General features: G+C 42.9%; 1 protein-coding gene across 1 annotated transcript in view; it reads left to right on the top strand.

Moving 5' to 3' along the window:
* Nucleotides 1–25,171, top strand: part of M1AP (meiosis 1 associated protein) — a 91,648-nt gene that overhangs the window by 56,116 nt on the left and 10,361 nt on the right. The window contains exons 4-6 of the mRNA XM_017875280.1: nt 9,867–10,040; nt 15,363–15,525; nt 16,376–16,517. Coding sequence (XP_017730769.1) covers nt 9,867–10,040; nt 15,363–15,525; nt 16,376–16,517 — 479 coding nt within the window. The remainder of the gene's footprint in view (nt 1–9,866; nt 10,041–15,362; nt 15,526–16,375; nt 16,518–25,171) is intronic.

Below are 25,171 nucleotides of genomic sequence, written 5' to 3'. Positions count from 1 at the left end.
GCTTGGTGTGATTCTTGGGTCATGTCAAAAGATGTAATGCCTTCCTAGCTCTGCTTTCTTCTTGATTCAAACTTCTAAATAACCCTTTCCCCTGCTCCCTCCCCCACCACAGTGCCTATGACAACATTTCTTCCCAGCTTTTCAATTTTGCATTGCAATTTACATTAAATGCTTTTTGGTTTATAGAATATATGTATTAGTCTCTGTAGAAAAAGAAGACTTTTAAAATACCTTCTAAGTCTAGTGTTTCTCACATCAAAAAATACTTTAGACTTTGGAATATTTCAATCAATAGTGATCCATCTCTTTTGCATATAAGCTGCATTTTTCCAATAAAATGAAAATAGAGCCATTGAGACCCATAGATAAAATATATTTTCCTGCAACTTAGATACTTGTTGAAGAGAAAATTTTCAGCAAAAGAAATGGCACTGGCTTTTAGTGAATAAAATGTTCATATCTACTACATAGAAAGCTGGGAGGCAGCTTTATACTCTATCATCCCTTATAGTTGCATGGTGCTTTAAAGTCCACAAATTGCTTTCAGGAGTCAAGTGTCATTATTTCATATTCAAGTAAACCCTTAGCCTAGGTATTACTATCATTCCCATTTTACAGATGGAGAAATTGAGCTTAAAGAGATGAAGTGACTGGCCTAAGGTCACAGAGAAAGTAAGCACCAGGCTGGCTAGTTTCTTCTGTTCAAGATAACGTTTACTGAGCCCCTGTTGTATGCTAAACACTGTGCTAGTGCAGTGGGTACAGAGGTAGATAAGGTGCTACAACTGGTGCCAGAGGCAGGTATACCCTGCCTTAACCAGGGCCCTTCTCTCCCGTACCTGCAATATCTTCTCTCTGGGCTGTCCAGGGCAGAGCAAGTCACTCAATTCAAAGTGGGATTGGCAATCCAGGAACACTTACGTGGCTCCAGAGGTGAGGGGTGCAGTGCAGCTTCTCTCACAGGGCAGTCCCCACTTCTGCCCTCTTAGAAACACACAAGCCTAAGAAAAAGAGATTCTAAAAAGGCTACTCTCCCAGCCAAAACACTCTCTAAACTTTTTCTTACCCAATTCATCTGTTTACTAAAGGCTGAAATACTACATTTGAAACTATAGTATTTGAGACCTATCTTAGAGCTAAGGGAGTCTGCTATGGTCTGAATGTTGTATCCCGCCCCCCCTAAAATTAATCTTTGACCTTTAATCACCAATGAGATAGTATTAGGAGGTGGGGCCTTTGAATGCTGGATTAGGTCATGAGGGAGGGCAGAATCCTCCTGAATGGGATTAGTGCTTTTATAAAATGTTCCCTAAGGAGCTTGTTTGCCGCCTCCACCATATGAGGACACAGTGAGAAGGGGCCGTTTATCAACCAAAAACAGGTCCTCCCCAGACATTGAATCTGCCAGCACCTTGATCTTGGACTTCCCAGCCTCCAAAACAGTGAGAAATAGTGGCTTTGGTTAAAAAAAAAAACAAAAAAAAAAAAAAAAAAAAAAACGGGTTTATGGTATTTTGTGATAGCAGCCCAAACAGAACCCACTATTCCCTAGTCAGAAATGATGTAAATCAAGTTTGTCCAACCTGCTTCCCGCAGGCCGTATGCAGCCCAGGATGGGTTTGAATGCAACCCAACACAAATTCGTAAACTTTCTTAAAACATTATAAGATTTGTTTTTTTAGCTCCTCAGCTATCTTCAGTGTTAGTGCATTTTATGTGTGGCCCAAGACAAATCTTCTTCTTCCAGTGTGGCCCAGGGAAGCCAAAAGATTGGACATCCCTAATATAAATCATCCATTGTGAACCATTTGTTCTTTAGTTAACAGTCAATTATTTTTTTCAGCCTGCCTTAGACTATATTAGCTTGATGAGGGCAGGTGAATGGACAACTGCTAACAACAGAATTCCCTGGGTAGCTGACCAGAGCTGGGATAGAGGCATGTCCACTACAAGCTGAAGGATCTCTGCTTGAGCTCTGCTCATCGAACTCCCAGATTCCTCTTCCCTCTTTCCCCACTGCCTGCCAGCACCACACAACAGGAAAGCATAAGCGGTAAGGCTGGGCTGGGACATGTGGCACCTCACACAAGCTGATAGCTTGGGCACACCTTGAAACAAATATTTTTAAAATGCTAATTCAGCAATTGTTTAGAAGCTAAGAGCTGCAAAGAAAAAGAGAAAGAAAAAGGAACTTGCTTTACTTTGCCCCATTCTTGCACACTTCCTGAGCAATACCAAATAATGGAACCCACCCTTCTTCAAAGCAAGTGTAGTGAACCCTGTTGATACGTGAGTGTGCCACTTTGGGGGTCCTGTCCTTCACCCCAGCAGCTTATTAGCTCATCCTCACTTCCTTCTTTATTCTGCTTTAGTCTTCTGGCTAATCCCCCAAAAGAAAAAACTCATTTCCATCTCAAGACCTTTGAACTGGCTCATCTCTCTGTAAGAAACAATCTTCGCACAAATGTTTTTATGACTCACTTCACTTCATTCAAGTTTCTGCCCAACTGTCACCTTCTTAGAGAATACTTCCCTGGCCAGCCAAGCTAAAAATTCACATGCGTGCAAGCATGCACGCACACACACATACACACACACACACACACACCCCTTTATTTTTATTCATAGTATCTATCATTGTCTGAAATTGTATTCTATTTTATTTGCTTATTATCTGTTCTCTCACTAGAATGTAAGTCACGAAAGTAGGCAATTTGTCTCTTTTCTTGATGACATCAATAAGCGCCTGGCTCATAAAAGACAGTAAACTAATAAGTGCTTGAATGACAAACTAAATAAATGAATGACTAGGCGAATGAATGAATGAATGACAACAGTTCTCTCTCTGCAAAGAGTTCTGGGATATAAATTTTCTCTATCTCATTACAGTTATGGTGATGTTTTGATCCTCTTACAGACTGGGGCTCCAGGAAGGTAGTCACCGCTAGGTCCATTCCTGCACTCACCTCTCTGCACTGAGTTCGCATGTTGATAACCACTACCACCACCCCTGCCACCTCTTTTCAAGGGGCTTCTCCTTTTTCCTAGGGTCCAAGCATCACTTCCACAAATAGGGTAAATGAGCTTAGAAAGACAAGCTCAACTGCCTCACCGTTGTGAGCTGCTAGATTATTCTCATGTTGTGTTGATTTAAAGACAATGGTTGGATGATGCTGCACTGTTGTTCCTGACTAAGCTTTATCTGCTGTGATTATTTACCCTGGTTGTTAACATCCTATAACTATCCTGTATTCAGAGAGTAGACAGCTAATTGTAAATCGACCCAGGCAGGCTAAGATACTGTGACTCTATAGTCTCTGTAGTGGTTCTTGACCTTTTGGGGGTCATAGAGCTATTTTGAGAATCTGATAAAAGCTAGGTGCTTTCCCCCTTCCCCCACCCCACCAAAATACATCTATGCATGTACAGATGAATTATATATAATTTCAAGGAGTTCTCAGAATGTCTGAAGCCCATCCATGACATCCAAGTACAGGCCTCATGAATGTCATTCAGAAAGGAACAGGTCAGACCTAGAGGTTAGGGCCCTGTGGCACAGGGGAAGATGTGGAGGACTGGGCAAAAGCACCTTTTCCTGGGCCTCTACTTTTGACATTTTATGTGAAGAGAGAAATACAGACATTGTATATGCATGTATGTGTGTTAAAGTCTCCTATTTTAAACACACTTTAATTTTATAAGCCTATTTTAAGCTGTCTTCTGAGAGGGTCTACTTCAGGTATTACCTAATCTTCAATCATTTGGCTTTCTTAGTTTTTTCCCATTGTGGCCACAGGAGGGCAGAATAAGTCCAAAAACAATGTGAATGCTGGCTACAGCTTGGGCTGCAGTGAACCAGGCCTTCCTCACTGCTTTAACTATCCTAACACGAAGGGCCACCGTTTCACTCCTGTAACCTTTCCATTTCATGACATTGGTGTGACCTGTTCATCTAGTGCATGGATGCCCTGCTCCCCTGCCAGTGAGGGAGCTATTTTTCAACATCTGAGAAGTCTCCTCCCCGATCCCCAGATTTAGCACATTTAGTTGTATTTGTGAGGAACATAATACGTACTAGTTGTTGGTGTTCTATGTATGGTAGTTAGGAGTAGAAAGCAGTGACCAAGGGGGAAAAAAGCATTGAAAAAGGAAAACATATGGCCGGGTGCAGTGGCTCACGCCTGTAATCCCAGCACTTTGGGAGGCCAAGACGGGTGGATCACGAGGTCAGGAGATCGAGACCATCCTGGCTAACGCGGTGAAACCCTGTCTCTACTAAAAATACAAAAAAATTAGCCAGGTGTGGTGGCGGGCACCTGTAATCCCAGCTACTCCCAAGGCTGAGGCAGGAGAATGGTGTGAACCTGGGAGGCGGAGCTTGCAGTGAGCCAAGATTGCACCACTGCACTCCAGCCTGGGGGACAGAGCGAGACTCCGTCTCAAAAAAGAAAAAAAAAAAGGAAAACATATTATTATCATATAAGAGTTCATCATTTTGTGGATGAGAGAAAAGGAAGAAAATTATATTTGTTGGACCTACTGGATGCCATTTATAGATAATCATCTTGCTTTTTAGTGCTTTATTAAGAAATAGGTTGTACTATTCCACTTCACCCAAATCACATAGCTAGCACCTTTTTTTTTTTTTTTTTTTTTTTTTTTTTTTTTTTGAAGACGGAGTTTTAACTCTTGTTGCCCAGGGTTAGGAGTGCGTGCAATGGCGCGATCTCAGCTTACCACAACCTCCACCTCCCAGGTTCAAGCGATTCTCCTGCCTCAGCCTCCCAAGTAGCTGGGATTACAGGCATGCACCACCACACCCGGCTAATTTTTTGTATTTTTAGTAGAGATGGAGTTTCTCCATGTTGGTCAGGCTGGTCTTGAACTCCCAACCTCAGGTGATCTGGCTGCCTTGGCCTCCCAAAGTGTTGGGATTACAGGCATGAGGCATTGTGCCTGGCTGCTAACAACTTTTAAGCCTCACGTCAAACCCTGATCTTTCCATCAAGCCTTTCATAAACTCAGGAAAAGAGAAGAAAATCCTTAAAAAAAAAAAAAAAAAAATCAGCAGTGTGATTAATATTGCCCAAATGAAGCCCACAGATACCCAGGGATGGCAATTAAAGCTAGATAAGGGAGGATATAGTTAAGCATAACTTCTTGGACAAAGAGTTGAGTTCTGGAAGAGGTGCAGGCCATGGGCTGACAGTAATGAAAGCACTAAGGAAGGAAGGAAGTCATGTGGCAAGGAAACTAACTTAGACGAAGCTCAAGAGTTACAGGAAAAAGTAATGAGAGCTGAGGAGGAGGGAGCCACTGTTCAACTCAGGCATTTGCTAAACTTCAGCTCTATGCAAGGCACTGATAGGGAGGATAAAAGTGAAAAGAAACAATTTCTACCTTTTAATTCACATTTAGATGGGAGAGATCAAACGTATTCCCAAATAACAATAGTACCAAGGTAAAATGTAATATGAACTATATTACAAATGTAAACCAAAAGCTGTGGGGCTATAATAATGGAGGGAATACAATAATGGCAGACTTCATGAAGGAGGTGACATTTGAACTTGGTCTTCAAGGATGCCAGTATCTCAACAGGTAGTGATGAGGAGGAAATAGTCTGAGCCATCACAGAGGAAGGAAAGAGTAAGGTACTTGTAGAATCATGAGTAGTACCAAGTGATACAGGATGAGTGAGTGACAACAAGAAGGCAGTATGTGCTCTTGAGCAAAGGAGGGATCTGATGAAACCATGTTTCAGAAAAAGTGACTGGTAGTAGTAATAATAAGTAATGGAAGGAAAGAAATGGAGTTTGCTAGGAGAGTTAAGAAGCTACTGCCATAATCCAAGCACAAGGAAATGAATGCCTAGACCAGTGACAAAGAAAATGGAAAAGAAGTTTAGCCTCTAAAATGTTCTGGTTTACACATTAAGTCTCTAGTTTGGATAATGTAAGTCTGTCCCCAAGAGAGTGTTCAATCCCTTCTGAAACTGCAGAACTGAAAACTCAAACCTGAGACACAGCACCTCTATGGAGATTATATGAGAACTTTTTCAAGAAAGCAGTTCTGCTCCATGGCTCTTCCAAGAACATGTAGGTTAAGGACTTAGAAAGGAATGTCAGAACATTAATGGGTGACAGCAGGGAAGACTGCTGCCTGGCTGGCTGCCAGGAGGACCTAACCACATGACATTTTCCTTCATAGAGAGGCTGTGCTTAAAGCCTGGTTGTTTAGCTCTGCAGGATCAGAAAGTTAATTTTGCCAGCACTCTTTTAAAGACACACACCTTCCTAAGCTCAAGACTAAAGGATAAGCCAGAATGTTTTAGAGGGAGAAGCATAACCATAATCACAAAAAAGAGCAGAGACTTGAAAAACACATCTCTGCCACTGGGACACATCACTGAGTCTGCAGGTCTTCTCTGAGCTGCACTCAGGTGGGTACTGCCAGCATGCATCCCTGTTGTTCCCGTTCTCTGCATTTTTGGCTAACCCTCTCCTCTTCCAATAGATGCATTCATTCTTTAGATATGCCAATATAGGGTGGGCAGGGTGGCTCACACCTGCAATCCTAGCATTTTGGGAGGTTGAAGCAGATGGATTTCTTGAGCTCAGGAGTTTGAGACCACCCTGAGCAACACGGTAAAACCCCATCTCTACAAAAAATACAAAAATTAGCCCGATGTGGTGGCTCGCACCTATATTCCCAGCTACTTGGGATGCTGAGGCAGGAGAATCACTTGAGCCCAAGAGGTGGAGGTTGCAGAGAGCTGAGATCACACCACTACACTCCAACATGGGTGACAGAGTGAGACCCTATCTCAAAAATATATATATATACACACACACACACACACACGCACACGCACGCCCATAACATCAATAAATCAATACGGCTACAGTCAAATCTTGCCCTGGACAATAAGCCATTCTCCCTTCTTAGGGTAACTTTTTCATTGGCCTCACCATTCTGGTTGATTTTATAGTTTAACTCTCTGAGGAAACCTTTATTTTCCTTACTTCCAGATTCTTGATGGGAGATGGCTCTGCATTGTTCCCTCACATTGTCTGTGGTAGGAGTGTCTAATCATCCACCCTTTCCCTGGGGGGAAGAAAAGAAACACTTCTTTTCCCCAAAATTCTGTCATTTCAACTCTAAGCAATTTTATCTTCTCTACTTTCTTAGCTCCTTTGCTCAATTCTGGTTTTGTTTTGTTTTGGTTTTGTTTTGTTTTGTTTTGTTTTGCAACTGAGACAGTGTCTCACTATGTTGCCCAGGTGGGTCTTGAACTTTTGGGCTCAAGCTATCCTCCTGCCTCAGACCTCTAAGTAGCTGGGACTACAGGCGTGAGCCACCATGCCTGGCGTCAACTGCATTGCTTTAGTAGCTGCCACTTTATGCTTTAAGAACTGTTTTGCCTCACTGAGGAGAAGCTGCTCAGTCATTTTCATACTTGTTACTCAAAGCAAAGCACAGGCTTCAGGCCTAGAAAAATTAAATTACTTCTTGTTTTGCCTGTGACAAAATAAAATTCACATTATTTTTTTAAAAGACATTTCTCTTTACTTACAAGGAGTGTTTTTTTGACAATGACTTTATATATATCACGGTAGTACCCTAAAACATAATGAGGCAGATGAGAATTTGGGGAAAAATGGTCAAGATTCATGTTGCTTTATAAACTCCTTAAGGGCACAGAGTGTCAGTTATAGCTGATGGAATAAATGAAATAACTGACTAGTTAACTAATGAATCTTCGTAATTATTCATGGAAGATGGCAGAGTTTTCATCATTCTGGTCATAGAGAAATGCATTTTGTACCCCTTTTCAGCTGCAGGATAAGTTGTTAAATATGACATGAAGTCATTTTTCACCACAGTTCCCCTGTGTTGGAACAAGTATGTTGGACTGAAGCCCCTTTGTTCCCTGTGGAAAGTCTGCCACCTCTGCAAACTTGTCCTCAGGAATGTCGTTCTAGAAATAATCCAGCCTTCTCCCTGGGGTCTGTGAGTCATACACAGAAGCTAATTCATTGGAGCAACTGGCTTTTCTTAGGCCCTTTGTAAAAGTATTTCAGAGATCCCTCCTGACGAAGCAAGGAAAGTAGGGTTCCCCCTCAGCTCCTTTCTAGCTCTTCCGTTATTTGCTCTGTGCTTCTTCCACCACCTCATATTTGGCTTTCACTGATGACCTTTACCTGCAGACCCAGACCCTAGTTCCTTAGCTAGTGTTGCCTGAAGCTGGAAGTACACCAGCAAAGCCTCATTACTCCTCCTACCCAGCTCCATTCATTCAGATTTGGAATTAAATCACACTCCACTAGACCCTCCCCATCCTCTTTACTATTAACCACACGGGTGAGATACAGTATGCCAATGACTGATGCTCCAGGCTTGGTTCTCTACTATAAGGGGATGCCCAAAAATTCATCTTTTTTTCTTTTAGTTTTTTCAAATTCATTTTTTATAACAAGCAGTAACAGAACACATTTTCACTGTAAAACAACAACATGAAGCTGAAGTCCCCTTTGTTAAACAAAATATTTAATTTGCATTGCTGTATAATTTTTGGTTGTTTTTATATTCTAGAATATTTTGGGGTTGTTTGTTTGCTTTCACAGTGAATTTCTTTCTCCCTTGTTTTATTTTTTATTTATTTTATTTATTATTATTTTTTTTTCTTTTGAGACAGAGTCACCCAGGCTGGAGTGCAGTGGCCCGATCTTGGTTCACTGTAGCCTCTGCCTCCCAGGTTCAAGCAATTCTCGTGCCTCAGCCTTCCACATAGCTGGGATTACAGGCGCCCGCCACCACACCTGGCTAATTTTTGTATTTTTAGTGGAGACGGGATTTCACCATGTTGGCCAGGCTGGTCTCGAACTCCTGAGTTCAAGTGATCTGCTGCCTCGGCCTCCCAAAGTGCTGGGATTACAGGTGTGAGCCGCCATGACTGACCTAGAATTTTTTTTTAACACAAGAAATGCACGATGCCAATAAAATTAAAACAGTACAGAAGTATGAATAGTAAAAAGGGAAAGTATCTCAGAACCCTGCCCTATTTCTACTTCCTGTCCACTGTTAACAGTTTGATGATAGGCTTCCAGAGCTTTGTAAAATGCATTTACGTATATATATATTTATATGTAGATAGTTTTATTTTTACATAAATGGGATCGTGTTATATCTGTTCTACAACTTCCTTTATTTACTTACTATCTCCTAGTTTTTCATGTCAGTACATTTAGCTTTGTTAACAAACGCATAATACTACATAGTTTCAGTGTGTATAATTTAAATATTTCCCTATTGAGGGGATTTGAGTTGCTTCCTGTTTGGGGTTTTGGTTGTTATTACAGCAATGCTATACCAAACATCTTTGCATATGTCTCTTTGTGTACTACACAAGAATGTCTCTAGGCTAGATGTCTAGAGGTACAGTCAATGGATCAAAAAATGGATATGGAAGCCGGGCCAGTGACAAGTGCCTATAATCCCAGCTAATCCCAGCTACTTGGGAGGCTGAGACAAGAAGATTGCTTTGAGGCCAAGAGTTAGAGACCAGCCTGAGCAACATAGTGAGACCTCATCTCTAAAAAATAGTTTTTAAAAAAATTAGTCAGTCCTGGTGGTGAGTGCTTGTAGTCCCAGCTACTCAGGAGGCTGAGGCAGGAGGATTGCTAGAGTTCAGGCATTTGGAGGCTGCAGTGAGCAATGACTGCGCGTGTGAACAGCCACTGTCCTCTAGCCTGGGTGACATAATGAGACCCTGTCTCAAAAAAGAAAAGATGGATGTATTTAAAATTTTATATTACTCAAAATTTACAATCTAAGTGAACACTTTATTTCCCTTTCTTTTGCAGAGAGTTCTATTCTGGGAACTGACATTGACCTTCAGACTATAGACAATGATATTGTCAGCATGGAGATTTTCTTCAAAGCCTGGCTACATAACAGTGGAACAGACCAAGAACAAATCCATCTTCTTCTTTCTTCACAGTGTTTCAGCAACATTTCCAGACCCAGAGATAATCCAAGTACATAACCCCCAAAAGATATTTAGGCTATGATTATTCTTATCTGGGATCAGGACTCTAGATTGGTGAGTCAGTGGAATAAAGCATTGTTGAGGTTTAGGGACTGGAAAAGGATTGGATGAGGCTGTCCAGTATAAGCATGAGGAATAAGAAGAGAAGTTCTAAGAAGCAATCACAGTTAGAAAGCTGAACTTAATTAAGCCCAACCAGCAAGGGCCAGTTAGTTTAGGGGCAAAGTCTGAGACACCTCAATGACAGAGAATTGGCTAGACTACGTAAGAACACAGTGGATCACATTTCTCAATATTCTTACGTTTAACGTGATAAATATAATTGACATTACAATTTGGAGCATGCTGCTACCTCAGCAATATCAATGTGGCCTGTGGCAAGAGGAAGAGAACCAAGGTTAAATAAAGATCTCACTGGGGAGGCATTTGCTAATGGGGGAAAACTAAAGAACCTACAGAGATACGCCCCAGGGAGGACAACCAGTGCTCAAGACCATGTTCACAAAGCAGTTCAGGCAATTACTGCAACCAAGAAATCAATCCAGTGTTCTGGGCACGCCAGAAAGATCCTGGATAATAGATACTGTTCTGCCTGGCAGTTATACTTCATTCCAGGTCCCACTAGATGGCAGGAATAAGGCCATTTCCATTCTCCCATCTCCTCGGAAGGCTGGCTCAGGCAGGACCTGGGGCGACTGGGCCTGCAGATGGATGGGCCCATCTATCAGTCTAATCAGCCACACTGAGGTTGGGAAAGCTGAGTCCTCAGGGACCAGCTCCAAAGAGAAATGACCAAAGTATATCTTCTTTAGGGCTGGGAGTTGTACCTATCTTTCTCATTGAACAGAATACTGGTAATGGCTACAGAGATCATTGAGGGTTGAAGAATGGATTGAATATGATGTTTACCAAAGCCCTTCTCCTAAGCTTTGACACGATTCACTAGGGTTACTGCCTCCTTTGAGAGCTGTTTCTTGGCCATTGGCAGTCTATTTGAGTTTTTATATATGTTCCTTTTCTTCAGCTATAATAGAACTCTTTATGATCATTGTTTCTTTAGGACAAAGAAGGGCTTTTGGAAGTGTTACTACACAGGATTAAGGCTTCCCAAGACCCTTTCTGTCTAAGAATGGCCGTCAAGTCTTTTCCTCTCTCCCCCGTTTCAACCTAGTGCCCAGGATGCCTTTGCCAACTTAACTTGATTTTAATCTGTCTTTTCTTTGTGTAAAATATGCTTCCCAGAACCTCCTTTCCACCCCTTTTGTCCAAGGCTGATAGTACCAATTTCTCCCTGTCCTATCCTCTGGAATTCACTTATCTGTTTTCCCTATTTAAGGCAGCTAGCACCTTTATACAGAAGCTAGTGTATACCTAACATTATTAAGCCCGTCCTCTGTGCCAAGCACTAAATTAACTTCATTTCTTGCATTATCCCATTTTATCTTCACGTAACACAATGAGGCAGGTACTGTTACCATATGTCATTGAATCTAAGATGCTATCAATTGTAAGATACACCACTATTTTATGTACCAGTAAGAAAGAAAACAGGCTAGGTGCAGTGGCTCACTCCTGTAATGCCAGCATTCTGGGAGGCAAAGGTGGGAGGATCCATTGAAGCCAGGAATTAATGACAGCCTGTGCAACATAGATCTGTCTCTACAAAAAATAAAAATAAAAAATTAGCCAGACACGGTGGTATGCACCTATAGTCTCAGCTACTCAGGAGGCTGAGCCAAGAGGATCACTTGCACCTAGGAGTTCAAGGTTGCAGTGAGCCGTGATGGAGCCACTGCACTTCAGCCTGGGCAACAGAGTGAGACCCTGTCTCTAAAAAAATTTTCCTAATGATAAAGTTTTCTTAAAAAAAAGAAAGAAGACATTGCCCATTAAACATTACACAGCTCTTTCTTGTCACTTAGAAGTAGTATTTTACCTGCATTGAGAGAGCTCTTTTAGATTAGAGTAGTAAGTAAGGACTTAGAGTGCCTACCTGGCCAATGGCAATTGTAAGACACAGAGATGAAAAAAAATGTGTCTTAGAATCAATTAAATACAATATTACCCCCATTTTACATATGAGAAAACTGAGACTTAGAGAAATTAAACACACTTTCCCAGGGCTGCACAGAAAATTAGTAGCAGAGCTAAGATTTGAAGTCAGGCAACAGGGCCCACTCTTAACCCTTAGGATCAGAAATCTATATTTTGTACACTTGACACTCTCATCCCAGACAATGTCAACAAATCCAGGTTTGTCTTCCTCCAGAACCTGGGCTTTTATCTACTATATTAACCTGCCTCGTGCTAAGCAATTCTGAACAAAGGGGCTAGAGATTCACTTCTTTCATTAGGAGGGCTGGGACCCTCAGAGGCCAAGAACTCCTGTAACCAGCCTTTCTTCCACTATCACATGGCATTTGTGATAGTGCTAATCAGAATTTCTCTGGCTTCCCCTCTCTCTTTCCAAAGCTTTCAGCACCAGGGTCAGAGCCAGAATATTTATCTCCATCTATAATCATTTTTTCAGAAATTTGTAGGTCTGCGGGATGCAGAGTGGAACTTAGATCCAGAATGCAGTCAGCTTTTCTGCTGGGGAGGTCTTCACTGGAATCTAGATGTTCAGGCACAGCTGGAATGAGGTCTGGGGAAATTAGGCCTCTTCTAGGGTGGATGTGAGATTTTAACCACAATAAAGATTATGCGGGCCGGGCGCGGTGGCTCAAGCCTGTAATCCCAGCACTTTGGGAGGCCGAGACGGGCGGATCACGAGGTCAGGAGATCGAGACCATCCTGGCTAACACGGTGAAACCCCGTCTCTACTAAAAAATACAAAAAACTAGCCGGGCGAGGTGGCAGGCGCCTGTAGTCCCAGCTACTCGGGAGGCTGAGGCAGGAGAATGGTGGGAACCCAGGAGGCGGAGCTTGCAGTGAGCTGATATCCGGCCACTGCACTCCGGCCACTGCACTCCAGCCTGGGCAACAGAGTGAGACTCCGTCTCAAAAAAAAAAAAAGATTATGCTGTCACTATTATTTTAAAATTTTATGTATTGCCACACATGTAGATTTCTGGACTATGGCTCACTACAAAACTGAAAGAAAACAAAACCCCAAGTTTTCCTCCTCTAGACTCTTTGGGTTGTGTGTCTCAGATGTTCACTCTGACTCCTTACAAGGTTCTCTATCTGATGCCACCTGCTTCTTTGACTGCCTAGGGCCCTTCACCCCATCTCTAGGTGCTTCCCTTAGAAAGGCCTTCCTCTGACAGAGCACACGGTGAGCTACACATGAGTTTCTTTTCTTGTTCTTAGGTATTGTGTCTGCCACATCTGCATCTGGGCTCTGGGTGGGAGAAGCACACCTGCTTCTAGATACAAACCCTGCTAAAATAGCTTTCCCAGCTTTGGGACACTCTGCTGAGACCACAGTTTGGGTAGTTCTTAATCCAGGCTGCAATAAGAATCACATGGGGAACTTATAAAAAATACCAGTGTCTCAGGGCGGGAAACATCATACACTGGGGCCTGCCATTGGGTGGGGGGTTGGGGGAGGGATAGCATTAGGAGAAATACCTAATGTAAATGATGAGTTGATGGGTGCAGAAAACCAACATGACACATATATACATATGTAACAAATCTGCACGTTTTGTACATGTACCCTAGAACTTAAAGTATAAAAAAAAATACCAGTGTCTGGGCTTCACCCCCAGAGACCCTGATTCAATTGGTCTGGGGTAGGGCCCAGATATCAGTATCTTTTTCAAGTTTACTAGATCAGGGGTCCCCAACCCCTGTGTCCTGTTAGGAACTGGATCAGCAGGAGGTGAGCAGCAGGTGAATGAGCATTACCATCTGAGCTACGTGTCCTGTCAGATCAGCTGCATCATTAGATGCTCATAGGAGCCCAAACCTTATTGTGAACTACACATACAAGGGATCTAGGTTGTGCACTCCTTATGAGAATCTAATGCCTGCTGATCTGAGGTGGAACAGTACCATCCCCCACCACCCCGTGGAAAAACCAGTCTTTTATGAAACCAGTCACTAATGGCAAAATGATTGAGGATTGCTGCCCTAGATGATCCTTACTGCAACCAGAATTGAAAACCTCAGCCAGATGAACACAGCTATCCAGTCCTAAAGCCTCAGGACTGGAAATGGAGAAGTCAGGCACAGAGGAAATGAGAGGAAGCTGGAGTCCTAGGCAAAGTCCCTCCTACTGACTTCCTGTGCTCTGGGACATGTCAGGCTGAGGGCCGTCTCACCCAGAATTAGTGTCTTATTAACAATGTCTAATGTGATAAGACCTAATGTCTAGGTCTTATTCACGGGGCCCAGGAGGGCCAGCTGGATCTGACATCTGTTCTGCCATTCTATTTTTTTCTATGTTGTTTTTTTACCTCATGTTGCAGTTAGTACAGTCATTTCACAAGTCACTAACATCAACTACCAGCCTTCTCAGAAATACTTAACATTCGTATATTCACAAGTTTGTTATCAGTATTCGAACCAGGTATACGTTTTATTGAAGAACTTTGTAATATCAAGGATTCAAGCTTGTGCAACAGATCATCATACACTATGGCATATGCAGTTCCCTACTAGAGCAGAAGCTTAATACAGAAGAGTATAATACCGAGATGAGTAACTCCTACTTAGCCTAAGCACTCCTCAGAATTGTCTGATGCCACTGTGATGCTCCAAGGCCCAGAAAGTCCTAAATTCATGTTTCCTTGGGGGAATTAAAAAATAAGCTATTTCAGGAACTTATTCTTTTCCCCCCACCCGGAATGTCCCTGAATGAGCCCACAGAGAAACAGTAGCAGTCATCTGACTGCCTGACTTCTGCTTTCCTGCTCTTCCTTCATCTGACCTGCACTGTTGCCAAAGCTTAGCCACAAGGAAGCAGCAGAAGCAAGATTTCCTTCTGTGATTGCCAAAGGGCCTCTGCATATTTTGGCATTAGCTACCTCCTCCACAGAGGATGCATGTTCCTCAGACTGGATCACAAGCCAGATGTCTCACTATGAGACAACTCCTCAGCCAGCTCAGAAGTAAAACAAGTAAAAATCATGTCAGACCCTTGAAAATAAGTTAACTCTTGGGTAGAGCGATAGAGATACTATAGGTTCCAGACCTGCTTTCCTTTCCCAAACCAGTCAGACTTTCCTCTTCCCACTCTCCTGCCTCCTCCTATTCCTTGCTTGCCTGGTAGAGATGGAATGGATAGCAGATGTTGTCTCTTAATGGCATAGCCTAAGGTAACTTATTACTCACAGTCCTTCCTCCAATGCTGCTTTTATTGTAGTGTGTCTGAAATGTGATCTCCAAGAGCGACTGCTCAGCCCATCCCTACTCCCTGGCACAGCTGACGGCTCCTTGAGAATGGATGACCCCAAAGGAGACTTCATCACACTCTATCAGATGGCTTCCCAGTCATCGACCTCTCATTACGAGCTCCAAGTGATCAAGTATGGTCCAAGGGAACCTCCCCAATCCATGCAAATGCTATTCTTCGTGGTTCTGTGACTAGGAGGTCCAGAGATAGATGGTATCTCTTAAGTATCAGGCAGGCGAGAGTCAGTTCCAAAGTAGTAGTTACAGCTACGGCATGAGGAAGCAAAGACAGGCTACTCAGCATGTGGAGGCTAAATGTGCAGATGGTGGGAGAGGCGCTACAGTAGAACACGCTGAGGTCTGCATGAGGATTGTTTTTCTTTTGACTCATTAGAAAGCTGTTTATCCATTCAGTAAATGTTTACTGAATAACTACTTTGTATAAGCATCAGGACAGAGATCCAACCTTCAAGGAGTAAGTGGTACATAGGATCTACCCCTGCCCCCTCCCATTTCTCTACTAGAATTCCTTCTTCCAGGAGAACCAATTGTAGAAGAGAATTAGCAGGCCAGGCATGGTGGCTCATGCCTGTAATCCCAGCCACTCTGGGAAGCTGAGGCAGGAGGATCGCTTGAGCCCAAGAGTTCAAGGCTGCAGTGAGTTATAATCGGACTACTGCACTCCAGCCTGGGTAACAGAGCAAGCCCTTATCTTGAAAAAAAAAAAAAAAAAAAGGCACGCACACACACAATGAATTAGCAATGATGGCAGAGTCCACTTCACCTCTTCCCAGTTCCTACCACTGTGCCCATGCAAAGGTTCCTGAACTTTGATGATCTTCTGTGTGCTAGATACTATGCTAGATGCTGGTCATACAAAGATGGATAATTCACAGACACTAATTTAAAGGCTTTCACAGTAGCATCTTAGAGTTAAGCTGAATTGAATTGAAGGAGTCTTTCACTGTAATTATCTCTTCCTAGGGCTTTAAAATCTAGCGGGCTCTGTGAGTCATTGACATATGGACTCCCGTTCATCCTCAGACCTACAAGCTGTTGGCAGCTGGACTGGGATGAGCTGGAGACAAATCAGCAACATTTCCATGCTTTGTGTCACAGCCTGCTGGTGAGTACCCATGGCCCCAGGTGAAAAAGAAGAATCATTTTTAAAGTACCAACCACAGAAAAGCACCTAACTAACTCTGCCCAATCCTAAATCTGCCTCAACCCTCAAGAAGACAGAAAAAACTGGATATACTCTGAAATTTGGAGTAAATATGACTTGCCTTTTGTTGGTTTCATGTTATACAACACTAAACTTGAAAATCCCCTATTTGTAAGCTTAACATTTAAATGGCAACAGGGAATTTTAAAATACAGTACCTGTATTTTAAAACCTACTTCCTTCCTAACACTGTGATAGACATTATGGTTCATTTAAATGAAAAGCACTTAGTCTGTGCCAGACATTGTGTCAAGCCCTAGATATGTATTCTGTAGTGACCTAAAAGACATTACCTATGACCTCAAGAAACCCACTCTCCAATGGAAGAAACAGAAATGTATATATTCTTGGCCTGGCGCGGTGGCTCAAGCCTGTAATCCCAGCACTTTGGGAGGCCGAGACGGGCGGATCACGAGGTCAGGAGATCGAGACTATGCTGGCTAACACGGTGAAACCCCGTCTCTACTAAAATAAAAAAAAATAAAAAAAAAAAAACTAGCCGGGCGAGGTGGCGGGCGCCTGTAGTCCCAGCTACTCGGGAGGCTGAGGCAGGAGAATGGCATGAACCCGGGAGGCGGAGCTTGCAGTGAGCTGAGATCCGGCCACTGCACTCCAGCCCGGGCGACAGAGCAAGACTCCGTCTCAAAAAAAAAAAAAAGAAATGTATATATTCTTAATTATGAGAAGTTTATAAAGGAAAAGAAGAGGCTGCTATAAGAAAGCCTGTCTATAAAAGTGACATTTAAACTAAGACATACAAGATAAGTGAGAATTAACCAGGTGAAGGGTGGCAGGAAGAGCATTCCAGGTGTAGGGAAAGGCATGTACAAAGACCCTAAGGCTGGAAAGAGCTGAGAGAAAAATCAAGAACAGAAAAGCCGTTGTGACTGAAACAGGGAGGAAGCGAGAGAGTGACAAAAGGTAGGGTTGGAGAGGTGAGCAGGGGTCAAATCATGCAAAGCTTTGTAGGCCAAATTAAGGATTTGGACTTAGGGAAACAAATCATGAGAAATAACTATTTAAGTTTTTAAAATATTACTTGGGCAGAAATTTGGAAATGAACTTGCAGAAGCAAAAATGGAAACATGAAAATGAGATAGGAGGGTATTGCAGTAGACTAGGCAAGAGACAGTGGTGGTTCGGACTAGAACATTGCAAGTCAAGATAGGATGAGCAAACCAATTAGAGAAATATTTTAGAATTGTTTCTTGGCCTTTTGGCTATGACCAAGTGTAGAAATATTTCAGAGACAGGATTGTCAGAACTTGGTTGAGAGATTGGATATAGGGAGTAAGGAACAGGAAGTATCAAATAACTGCCCGGTTTCTGACTTGAACTAGATGGATGTCATTCCCTGAAATGGAAAAAATAAAAGCAGTCACATGAAACTAACACAACACTTAGCAAAATTAAAACAACTGCAAATAGAATGCAAAGACAGATATAGAATGAAGGTTTGACCTAGTAGGATGATGAGGACAGCACAGCAATGCATCTCTTTCACTATCAGAAGCAGACTTCTTTTTTTCCTGTTTCAAAGCCCACACTCCCTTTTAGGTCCACCCACTGAGTTCCTGTTTCCTGTCTGAAGAACACCCATCTCCTGTCTTTGCAGAGCAGAGACAACAGAGCCGTTGTAACTGTTAGTGCCCAACAGCTCAGTTTACTATTTACTCCACCCAGTTCCTCAGAATCTGAGATGATACATCACTTGGGAAGAATTTCTCCCAGGTGGCTTCAATACATTCTTACAGTATTTGATAGTTTAAACAAAAATTGACATTTTAATACACTGCTAGAGAGGGTGTAAATTTTCTGGAAAATGATACCCTTTCCTTTTGCTGGGAATGTAGCCCAAGAAAACAGTCAGGAAAGGGAGCAAAGATATATGTACCAGCATGTTCATCTCAGTGTTATTTACAATGGTGAAAAATTGGAAACAACTCAAATGTCCTAAGTAGGGGGAAAGTTATAGGAACTATAACCTGGTGTAGTGACTCATGCCTGTAATCTCAGCATTTTGGGAGTCCAAGGCAGGTGGATCACTTGAAGCCAGGAGTTCAAGACCAGCCTGGCCAACATGGTGAAATCCCATCGCTACTAAAAATACAAAAATTAGCCAGACATAGTGGCACGCCCCTGTAATCCCAGCTACTCGGGAGGCTGAGACATAAGAATCACTTGAACCCAGGAGGCGGAAGTTGCAGTGAGCCAATATCGCACCACTGCACTCCAGCCTGGGTGACAGAGCAAGACCCTGTCTCAAAAAATAGTTACAATAGGCCGGGCATGGTGGCTCACACCTATAATCCCAGCACTTTGGGAGGCCGAGGTGGGTGGATCACAAAGTCAGGCGTTCGAGACCAGCCTGGCCAACATAACAAAACCCCGTCTCTACTAAAAATAAAATAAAAAAGTAGCTGGGCATGGTGGCAGGCACCTGTAATCCTTGCTACTTGGGAGGTGAGAATCGGCTTGAACCTGAGCAGAGGTTGCAGTGAGCCGAGATGTGTGCCACTGCACTCCAGCCTAGGCTAACAGTGTGAGACTGATTGTGCCTAAAAAAAAAAAAAAAAAAAAAAAAGTAATAATAAGGATGGGAAAAAGTATTCCCTTCCATCCTGGCTTACCTACACAAGATTAGAGTCTCCCTGCCACTAAACTCAGGGTCTGAGGATCTGTATTTATCTGTCTAGCTATTTATCAAATATTTACTGACCACTGTGTGCCAAGCACTGTTGTAGGGATGAAGAGACCTCTTCTTTTTTTTTTTTTTTTTTTGAGGGGACGGAGTCTCGCTCTGTTGCCCAGGCTGGAGTGCAGTGGCGTGATCTTGGCTCACTGCAAGCTCCGCCTCCCCAGTTCACGCCATTCTCCTGCCTCAGCCTCCTGAGTAGCTGGGACTCCTGTGGTGGGCGCCTGCCACCACACCCGGCTAATTTTTTGTATTTTTAGTACAGACAGGGTTTCACCGTGTTAGCCAGGATGGTCTCGATCTCCTGACTTCAGGATCTGCCTGCCTTGGCCTCGCAAAGTGCTGGGATTACAGGCGTGAGCCACCGTGCCTGGCTGAGACCTCTTTATTAGTCTTCTGTCATGGAAAAGGACAGGGATGTAGTTGACCTGTCACTAGTAGATACCCATATTTTGGAGCATTTTCTAAGTGGTAGTCACTTAACCAGGTGTTTTGCATTCTTTACCTCATTTAATCCTCACAATACTCTGTGAAGTAGGGATCGTTATCCCAACTTTTGCAGATGGAGGAGGCTGAGGCCTAAAAAGACCAAGTGAGTTACCAAAGGTCACACAGCTGCCAAAATAGTGTTGTCAGAATTTGAGGACCAAGCTCATACGTGTAATCCCAACACTTTAGGAGGCCAAGGCAGAAGGATAACTTGTGCCCAGGAATTCAAGACTAGCCTGAGAAACAGAATGAGACCCTGTCTCTATTAAAAATTAAGAAATTAGCCAGGAGCAGTGACTCATGCCTGTAGTCCCAGCTACTCGGGAGTCTGAGGTGGAAGGCTCGCCTGAGCGCAGGAGTTCAAGGCTGCAGTGACCCATGATTGCACCACTGCACTCTGGGTGACAGAGGGAGACCCTGTCTGAGGGGGAAAAAAAAGAAAAAAAGAATTTGAACATAGTTCTGTTTACTACAAAGCCCATGTTTTTAATTTATTTGCTAAATTCCCTACTCTGGATGTAGCCAGATAAATAGAGACTATAACACTGAAGCTAATTCTCCCTTCGCTTACACCCTATGCTTCTGTACTTCAGCGGAGCTGAACTCACTTAAAATGGCACAGTACTCATAACAGCTGCTTACCCATCTTGTACTGCTGTTCTTTTTACTCTGTTTGGTCCACCTCCTCTAGATTAAAGACCACTCTCCTATTCTGGAAAAAAGAGAAGCAAAACAGTTTTTTTTGTTTGTTTGTTTTTTTGAGACGGAGTTTCACTCTTGTTGCCGAGGCTGGAGTGCAATGGCACAATCTCGACTCACCACAACCTTCACCTCCTGGGTTGAAGCAATTCTCCTGCCTCAGCCTCCTGAGTAGCTGGGATTACAGGCATGCACCACTACGCCCAGCTAATTTTGTATTTTTAGTAGAGACGGGGTTTCTCCATGTTGGTCAGGCTGGTCAGGAACTCCCAACCTCAGTTGATCCACCCGCCTCAGCCTCCCAAAGTGCTGGGATTACAGGCGTGAGACACCGCGCCTGGCTGCAAAACAGTGTTTAAATGCCTCTTCCTTCTTGCTTTTCACATGACATTTTCTCCAAGCAGCAAAAATCCTGAATGGCAGTATGTTATAGAGTACAAACTTTTCACAAACTTCAGCTCATTAATTCAACATGAATATTTTTAAGTGTGACAAGATTTATTTAGGGTTTTCAGGGTATTATCTGCTATTGTTATTTCTCCCCTTTTTTGGAAAAAGGCCTCAGTTTTAATTATTTTCTTCCCAAAATAAATCACACATTTGGTTATAATTTTAAAAAAAAAGATTTATTTAGGGTTTTAACCTCCTAAGCCTATTTTTACAAGTTTGCCATGCTTCTTTAACTCCATCTTTGGTTTTTTATTCTTTCATACACCTTTTTCATATGTTCTTTTAAAATCTGACTTCAGGTCAGCTCCCTATTTAACTCTCTTGCCTTCTGTTTTTCATTGTGATGTTCCCCTCCAGCCAAGTTCTCATTCTAACTTCTGCCTTTCTGTTAATAGCAGCACCGCCATTGTCTAGTCACCCAGGCTTGAAACCTCAGTCACTTTCAGCCATCTCACCCTTTACACCTACTTCATCACTAAGTCACATCAATTTTCCACTCATAACATGAGTTGTAACTCTCCTTTACTTCCTGTTCCCACTGCTTGTCTCACCAGGACTTCTTCAGTAAACTCCTAACTGGCTTCCCTGCCTCCGATCTCTCTCTCTTCTGGTTTTCCCTGCACATTGGCGCCAGCTTAATTTCCTTGAAGCATTCCCCTATCACATGTTTTTCTATGTTATCAATATTCAATCACGTATTACACCTTGCCTATTCTATCCCTGTGGCATCTGTTATCACTATCCTAGTTCAAGCCCTTTTAACCTTTCCTTTAATAATGCAAGAATCTCTCAACTTGTCTCAATGCTTTTAGTGCTTCCCATTCCTAGTCCACTTCACATAATGCCAACAGATTAATCTTTTGATTAGTCTGATTCAGCACTGATTCTGCCACTACTCAGCTTAAAAATACTTTGTGGCTTACTATTGTTCATCCATAAAGTCCATATTCCTTAGCCTAATATTCAAGGTCCCACTTTATCTCCCATTATTCCCCTTCGTTAACCATACACTCCAATCAAATTAATATAAAAACCTTAAATTTTTCTACCTTTGAGCCTTTGTTCATGTTGACCTTTCTCTCATTTCTGTGTGTTCAAATCCTACCCTATCCTGAAAGACCAAGCTCAAGTGGTACTTCTTGAATGAGAGCTCTCCAGTTTCTTCCACTTGTCATTAGACATTTGTATGCTGTTTCTTTTTGGAGAAAAGCATATTTCAAGTAGGTTTTTAAATATATGATCCTATGTTTGAGATTAAAGTCAAAGATATAATTTGACTACCCAAACTCCAGATTGACATAGTGCCTTTTCTACCACTTCCCCACTTTACTAACCAATTCCTAGGCTTTGGTCAAATTTAGGCCCAGAGTAGAAATTCCCCCTTTCTTACTTCTCTTTTTGGAGGAGTCAAGGCAAGGCAGTTTTCTAATATGTTGTAGTAAAATATAATTTGTATTGTCCAGGAAAATCCTGGACTGTGGAATCAGATGGCCTTAGGTTCCTGACAGCTTTTTTCATTTTCCAACTGTGTGAACTTAGGTAACTTGCTTGCCCTCACTAAGCATTGGGGTATTTATCTATTGGTAACCCTAACAAATGTAATGGCCCCTATGTGGCTTAGTCTCTGCACAAATGGCATATATGGAAGCACTATCAGATGCCCAAAAGTAAATTTTAAAGTGATTTGTGTATTCAAAGGACAGCAAAGAGGATCTAGTTCATAACCCACAATGACATTTCTCAAATTTTCTTCCCCCACCCAATTATCTCTAACCTGAAGCTGTTCCTAGAAGCTTTCACACACACAGGTATACACACACACACACATACGTACACAAAATATACCTCCTCAGTCCCTGTTCTCTCTCAATACTCTTCCTCCCTCTCTCAGCCGTATATTATAAATTGACTTAGCCTCTCTGACATAATGTAGTCCTCCTCTCTCTCAGGTCCTGTCTCCTTCGACCTATTTAAAATACTAAGAACTAACGCTGAGAAAGCTTCTTCTTTAATCAATAGAAGTAGAGTGAGGGGGCTGGGCGCGGTGGCTCAAGCCTGTAATCCCAGCACTTTGGGAGGCCGAGACGGGTGGATCACGAGGTCAGGAGATCGAGACCATCCTGGCTAACACGGTGAAACCCCGTCTCTACTAAAAAATACAAAAAAAAAAACTAGCCGGGCGAGGTGGCGGGCGCCTGTAGTCCCAGTTACTCGGGAGGCTGAGGCAGGAGAATGGTGGGAACCCAGGAGGCGGAGCTTGCAGTGAGCTGAGATCCGGCCACTGCACTCCAGCCTGGGCGACAGAGCGAGACTCCATCTCAAAAAAAAAAAAAAAAAGAAGTAGAGTGAGGGAGGGCCAGGCATGGTGACTCACGCCTCTAATCCCAGCACTTTGGGAGGCAGAGGCAGGCAGATCAACTGAGGTTAGGAGTTCAAGACCAGCCTGGCCAACATGGTGAAACCTCATCTCTACTAAAAATATAAAAATTAGCTGGTGGTGTGGTGCATGCCTGTAATCCCAGCTACTTGGGAGGCTGAAGCATAAGAATCACTTGAACCGAGGAGGCGGAGGTTGCAGTGAGCCAAGATCATGCCGTTGCACTCCAGCCTGGCAGCCTGGATGATAGAGTGAGACTCCATCTCAAAAAGAAAAAGAAAAAAAAGTAGAGTAAGGGAGAAGGTGCATGACACACACATTGGTAACTCTTGTCCCATCACATATAAAATATAGACAATAAAATATACCTCATGTGGTTTTTAAGATGATTAAATATTGTGTGTGTAAAGCACCCAGCACATGTCTACCACATGATTTCCACACAGTGGTTGGTTAGCAGTTCTACAGTTTCCGTTTGTTTCTATTTTTGTAGATTCTAATTCTCTGAAGAAATTCTCCTTATTTTCATCTAATTTCTTTTTTTCTTTTCTTTTCTTTTTTTTCTTAGACAGAGTCTTGCACTGTTGCCCAAGCTGGAGTGCAGTGGCGTGATCTCGGCTCACTGCAAGCTCCACCTCCTAGGTTCACTCCATTCTCCTGCCTCAGCCTCCTGAGTAGCTGGGACTATAGGCGCCTGCCACCACGCCTGGCTAATTTTTTGTACTTTTAGTAGAGATGGGGTTTCACCGTGTTAGCCAGGATGGTCTCGATCTCCTGACCTCGTGATCCACCCACTTTGGCCTCCCAAAGTGCTGGGATTACAGGCATGAGCTAATTTCTTAAATATACTAATCGTGGTAATTTTAAGGTTCTTGTCACCTAACCCCAATACCTGGATCACTTATGTATTTGTTTCTATTGTCTCTTTTTTCTCTTGGTTTTCAGACATGTGTCACATGTCTTTTGTCACACCTGGCAATAACATGTATAAATAAATTGTAGAGACTCCAGCTGGTGTTAGCTTTCTCTAGAGAGGGCTCACCCTTCCCACACTAGGCAGATAAAGTGGTGGCTGAGCATCCTGTTTCACTAGAAACTGTGCTGAGTCAAGGCTGGGCTGCAGTCCTGCTAATGCTCAATCTATCCAGGGTTTGTTCCTGGCCCTCCAGAGTTTTCCACTGAAAGCCTGGTGTATTATGTGTATCCCCTCCCTTTGGAAGGTCCCACCTCTAATCACTGGCTCCCAAGTCTGCTCAAACATTCTACTTTTTGGAATCTTTCTCCTTAAGTGTTTTTGCCTTTTGCTCCATGCAGCCCTAATATTTGCCAAATGTGTTTGGGGGAAAATTGACTTGATTCCCATCCCTTCCCACCACCAGGTCTCCACCAAAAAATCTGCTAGTTTCTCTGTTCTCCTATACTTGCCTCCACAGGTGGAAGTCTTGGATTCTCAGCTCCTCCAGCCAACACTACCACCATGCCCTCTGTCCCAGAATCAACATATACTCCCAGGATATAAGCAGCTGCAATAATTCCCTCATCTCTGTGGACTCTTCCTTCTCTAGAGACTTAGCTACCTCTACCTCTAGATCTCATTGCCTCAGCAACTCCTTACTGCCTTCCAACAAATTATCCAGCTTTTCTGATTGTTCTAGGCAGAAGAACCAGTCTGCCTCTGGCCACTCCAACCCACTTAGATGCAGAAGTAGGTGTTTATTAAATGCTCATTTATTCCCCCTTTGCTATCTGTTCAGACATACAGCACATCTTCTAAGTTCCTCTTAGCCAGTTGGCTGGCTTCACCACGTTTTCATTTTCAGGCTCGTGGATTTCCTTACAAGTGTG

The sequence above is a fragment of the Rhinopithecus bieti genome, unplaced genomic scaffold (genome assembly GCF_001698545.2).
Source record: "Rhinopithecus bieti isolate Rb0 unplaced genomic scaffold, ASM169854v2 scaffold_9978, whole genome shotgun sequence".
Taxonomy (NCBI): domain Eukaryota; kingdom Metazoa; phylum Chordata; class Mammalia; order Primates; family Cercopithecidae; genus Rhinopithecus; species Rhinopithecus bieti.
Note: the sequence above shows the minus strand (reverse complement) of the source record. Positions and strands in the feature narration are given on the sequence as shown.